The 6,000-nt window shown below is 36.4% G+C and overlaps 1 protein-coding gene across 1 annotated transcript in view; it reads right to left on the bottom strand.

Annotated features, from left to right (window-relative positions):
* Positions 1-2,124: 2,124 nt before the first annotated feature.
* Positions 2,125-6,000, bottom strand: part of LOC311591089 (sulfotransferase 2A1-like) — a 64,560-nt gene continuing 60,684 nt past the window's right edge. Inside the window, exon 11 of the mRNA XM_084770458.1 lies at positions 2,125-2,639. Within this exon, the coding sequence (XP_084626584.1) occupies positions 2,527-2,639 (113 nt within the window). The 3' untranslated portion in view covers positions 2,125-2,526. The remainder of the gene's footprint in view (positions 2,640-6,000) is intronic.

Here is a 6,000-nt window from a genome sequence, read left to right as displayed (position 1 = left end):
TGGATAATATATAAGTCATATTTACACAGCTCATAAAGTGTGCGATAATCTTGCATATTAACACATGATTGAATTTAAACATTCGTTATCAAATTTTACCGTTAATGTAAGAGGTTGAGAAAAATGTTGCTCACGGAGTCGTTCACCTGAACATTGAACGAAAAATATTTTGAACCAGAAAAACCAATATTTTCTTACACAATAAAATAAAGCGCAAGAAAGGAAGGAACAGTCATAGGGAAGAAGAGGTTTATTCAGTAGTTGTTCATTTTAATTCTCAGCTTGACACTATGTGGCGTGACTGTGATCAAAGCCGAAATGAAGAATTTTGTGGATCAAGGTATTCCATTAGTACGTCTGTGCTGGGATGTCTAGATTCCATTAATGGATGAGGGAAGACTGATCCTGAAAGTAGGTAGCACCAGGTTCTGAGTTGGGGTCCTGCACTGTATAAAGTAGGAGAAAGTGAGCTGAGCAGTAAACATCTATTCATTCTGATGTGACTCTTCTCTCTTAAATGCAACTATGACCAGCTGTTTTAAGACCCTGCCATCGTCTTGACATTCACAATAATGATGAGCTGTAATCTGGGAGTATAATATAAAATAAACCCTTCCCTTCTAAACTGTTTCTGTCAGGTAGTCTACCACAGCAACAGAAATAAGCCAGACACTGCTAGGTTAACTACTTCATACACAGCATAATATGTATCTACAGTTAAACATCAGCAAGTCACGGCAGGAATGGAAATGTACCATGAATATTTCCTCCAAGTTTATATTTTCAATCCACTGCTGATTAAATCTCCCAAAAGAAGCCTCAGCATCCATCCTGAATTATGCTAATTTTGCTTTTTGCTGTCTAACCCTGAATTTAACTTGGGTTTTTAACCTCTCCCTTTTATTATTAGAACAGCAATTCTTTATGTTAATCTTACAGACATTTTGGATCAAGACGCTCAGAAATAAAGATGGGAAGATACAAGAAAGACAAACCTGTGTTTCAGAATACCTAACCCAATAGTTGTTAGCAAATGTGAGAATGATCACTGTGAATATGTCACTATTTAGAGTAATTATTGCCATCAGAAGGAGGAGATAGGCCCTGGAAACAGGTGGTAGCTAATTTTTTTTGTTAATATAAATGGAACTCGTATCTATCCATATGATCATCGTTGGCTCCACCATTGGCTCATAAGCTATCTTTGTTTACAATTAATATTTGAAACAATATGTTGTTAATTTGCCTGATGGCCTCAGTGTCAATATTCTCCTGCTTTTGTATCCTAGATACATGGGAAGATGGATAGATGGTTGACAGATGATAGATAGATGATAGATAGGTAGATAGATACACAGACAGACAGACAGATAGATAGATAATGAATAGTTTACTGTTCTAGTTATTTGTACCACACATTTATTTTGGTTTTTTTCCTTTTTTATTAAATTATTCTTGTTACATCTCAATGGTTATCCCATCCCTTGTATCCTCCCATTCACACATTTATTTTGATTCTGTAACTTGGTCTTATATTATCTCAGCTACTTTTCTATTGTTCAGATAAAGCATGACCAAGGCAATTTATATAAGAAAACAGTTAATTTGGCTGATGGTTTCAGAGGGACAGAGTTCCTGATGGGAGAGAGTAGGGACAATTCCAGGAACACATCTTTTTATCCAGAAACAAGACTGAGAGGAATAATACCAATCTTTTGAAACCTAAAGCCCATACCCAATGACTCCTCTTGCAACAAGGCAAAATCTCCTACTCTTTCTGAAAAAAAAAATCCACCATTCTGGGCTATATTCAAATATGTTATATTAAGTATCTTAGAACTGAAGAGTAGTGTGTACATGTGAATCAGTTCAGCTGCATGTGTTAACACTTCACAGTGTGGAGTACAAAGTATCCCTTTGTAGGAATACAGGATCATGCCAAATGGTCATTGCAGTCCTCTGCCAAAAGAAGAGTGCTACTTTCTCTGCATTTCCTTTGTCACCACGAACAGTGACATTCAGTATCACAGTATAAGAGAATAATAGTAACTGTAGACTTACATACCTCAGAAAAGAGTGTAATAAAATATTGTGGAGACATATGTGAGAAAATGAAAAACAATCTTCATTGTTTCTATGTTTTATTTCTTGATTAAAAATTTTGACACAATTAGGAATCACAATTGTATGAGATTCATTACTCTATGCTTTTGAAATAGTAATAAGATTTTAAAATTACATTAATTTATTTATTTTGTAGGTGGTGCTATCATGTTATATGTGTATAAGTCAGAGGAAAACTTTTGCATTTTGCTTGCCTACTATTATCTTGGTGTCAGAATTAAATTCACATTCTCATGCTTGGAGGCAAGTGTTTTTACCTGTGAGCCATTTTTCCACTGCAATATTTGATGATAAAAGGATTTTATGTAAAATAATAGGCTTTATGCCACTACACTAAGCCTTATACATGTTCAAGGACAACAGAACACATGAAGTATCCCTGTAAGATTCAGATTTTTAATACTATTCCCATGGAAATAGCTCTTTAGGAAAATCTGCCATCTTCTCCTCAAATATTTTATCAAATTCTTCAGCCTGGGCTACTGTGAAGTGATTCTTCCAGTCCCCAACGATGCCTGGAAAACATAGAGAAGAATATTGAAGCAGATCTTATGATAGGTTTGAGGTCCAGTCTATCTCCTAATTTATCTACGTAAATATTTCTACATAAATGCCTAAAGTTCCCAATCTAACTAAAAATTGTATAAATGCCACAGACATAAACATTCATATTTTCTTGTCTTTAAAACGCCTTCCAAAGTTCAAACGTTCTTTCACGGAAAAATGTGCAATAGACTTTGTGAACTAAAAAGTACGTGTTTGTTCTAGAAAATTAAAGCAACTAGAAATCTGAGATCTGTTGTTTTCTGGGGTTTGTTCCTATTTAGAGCACTAGGGGACAAATCTATTTCAAGCACTTCCACTTGGCCTGTACATGCGTGTCTTCTTCCTGGGCCATCACTTCATTTTGGTTGTTTCCCTATGAAAACTTCCTCTTTTAAAAAGACTTGTTCAATGTGCATAGTCTCCTAGTCCCCACATCTGCTCATTTTAACTTAATTGTCTTTGCAAAGGCGCTGTCTCTAAGAAGTGAGGCAATATAGCTCAGCCATACAGCACTGTCCACGAACTCAGCATTAAGTATTCTATTCAGGGAGACTTAGTGTAGATCCCTGCCTATAATCCTCCAGCAAGGAGCGTAGGTTAGTGGTAGCTTATCTTCTGAGTATGCATATGCCCTGTATTAAATATCAAAATAATAGAAATAAACTACCCAGATGCACATAGACAGTGTCTCCAAGTAGAGTCGCAGTCAAAGTTATTTAAAACTACTGTTTAAACTTATGTAACTGTGAGAAATTATGATTCAGATATATCCTGAGAGAAAAACCATTTCCTAAGAGCTATGTTAAAAACAATAAAAGCATGGACTGGGGAGGTGGCTCAAGAGATAAGGCACTCATATATCTTGCAGAGGAATTTCATTTAGTTTGAAGCACCCAAGCTAGACACTGTGCAATTTCCTATAATTATAGATCCAGGAAATTTAATGTCTCTTCTGGCATTTTAGGTACATGCATGCAAGCAACATGCACTCTTTTACACATAGATTGTGTCACAGTTCTTCTTGCCGTAGGTAATCTATTGTATATTTGTGAAATAATGAAAATGTATATTGTACAAAAGTAAAATAATTTAAAAAACCAAACAATTTAAAAATTAAGGGTTTGAAGAATTATTAAAGAGTTAATAGTACTAAATATTTTTCCAGGTTATCAGCGTTCTATTTCCAGCACTTAAATGGCAGTCACAAGCATCTCTCTTTCCAGTTCCAGAGTATTTGAAGCCCTCTACTTGCCTTCATGGGTACGGTATACATATGACACACATATTTACAAGAAGATAAAACATCCATACATATAAAATAAAAAGTAAAAAGCATGATAAGCACACATAGGCATAATCTTAAAAAGTGAAATAATTCCTCCTCCTATGGGTAGCTTTCCTGTGGGTTTTTTAATATGAAAAATCTAGTGTGACGATGGCACCAAATTTTAAATATAGATCATTAGAGCTAAGGCCATTTTCATACTTCCTCTCAGTGTTTCCTGAGAACTCCTATACTCAGATCCACAGAAATATCAGGAACACAAGAGAAGATAATGCAAAGTGGTTGCAGGTGAGGTAAGAGATATCAAAAGTGACTACAGAAGAGCCACATAGCCTTCCAGAAGGATGCCAAAGTCACCTGTCAGTGGTTTAAGCTGGTTCCCATAGATCTACCTTGTAGAGCACATGCCAAGGTATGTTGTTCTTTCCCCTAGTAAACTGCTCTGTTCTCTGTCTCCATCCTCTAACCCATTTCACTATAACATGCTGTGCTGTGTGAATGAATGGCTTCTCAGAAAGTCCCTGTGAATTCCCTCTCAGATGTCTTAAATTCTTAACCCTCTACAGCCTCAGCTCTCAGTCCTACATATTAACTGGGTGTGAAATGATAAGAGCAGCTTCTACCTAGGAGGATGATGTTATAGGCCAGGATAAATGATCCCATACAGATGATGGAACATCATGGTCCTGAGACATAAAGGGCCTAACTGGGCAAAGCTACCTTGAATGTTGTGGAATAATCCTTGATATTTTGTTTGTCTGGTCAACTGAGTGGTATCAGGTCTGTCATTTGTAAGCATCCAGTGTGTTTCTGCAATGGCTTATCATCTCAGATACTTGGACTGTATCTAGGAATTGTTATTTCAAAAGTGGATTCTTGTTCCAGTGAGACAGATCAAGATTAAGAAATTAAATCATATTCGCCTTCAGAGGTCCTGTCTTCACACTCAAGAACTGCCATGAAGGCTTACAAATTAGTGTAACTCTAATCCCAGAGAACCCAATGCCTTCCTCAGCCTATGTGGATACTGCACATAGGTAGTATACAAATATATCTGAAAGCAAAACACCCATACATAAAGAATAAATTAAATACAAAAGTAGATGCAATGGATGAAGGGTTTTGTTGTTGTGCTAATAGTACAATTGATTTTTATTTGCATGTGTGTGCATCTGTATATATGTATGTGGGCAGGTGCCATGGTGCCCTCATGGAAAGAACAGAAGACAACTTTCAGTAGTCAGTTCTCCTTCTATGAACTGGGTTCCATTCTCCTTGGCCCTTCTGTAAAGATTTTGAGGACATGATCTCATTTAGTACATGGTGATTTAAAAGTTGCTATGTAGCTAAGTCCTTAAACTCCTGATCCTAAAATCTTCATCTGCTTAGTGCTAAGATTAGATGCAGGCTGTACCTTACTTCATTTATGCAGTGTTTAGGATAAAAACCAGGGATCCATCAATTCTAGGAAAGCACTTTGACAAGTGGGCTACATCCCAACCCCAAAATGGGTTTGTTGAGAACAGGAAGTGTGCACTTTCATAGCGTGACGTTTATTGATGCAATGATTATCTGGTTCTTTTGTTTTGTGTCTCTCTCTCTTCTCTCTTCTCTCTTCTCTCTCTCTCTCTCTCTCTCTCTCTCTCTCTCTCTCTCTCTCTCTCGTGTGTGTGTGTGTGTGTTTGCTTTTCTCTTGTTGATTGTTATTTTATTTTTCCTCTGTTTTAGGAGAGTGTCTCAGATGTTGAAAGTGGCTTCAAATTGGTTATGCCCCAAAGGATAATCTTATTTCCTGATTCTTCTGCCTCTATCTAGCCATTGAAGATGTCTTAAATAATCTTATAGTCATTTTTTCAATTATTTTTATCTTTTTATGTACTTATGCTCTGGAGCATGCTCTAGGCTATTTCATACATGTTGACACTAACATCTCTATCTCCAGCCTTATTTAGATTTTTCACTCCCACACTCAATAAACATACTTCAAGTGCCTGAAACATATATCAGTTCTTTTAGAATATCCCCAGATGCAGGGATGTAAGGAT

Source organism: Acomys minous (genome assembly GCF_964271855.1).
Source record: "Acomys minous genome assembly, chromosome: 20".
Taxonomy (NCBI): Eukaryota; Metazoa; Chordata; class Mammalia; order Rodentia; family Muridae; genus Acomys; species Acomys minous.
This window is presented reverse-complemented; position numbering and strand designations above follow the sequence as displayed.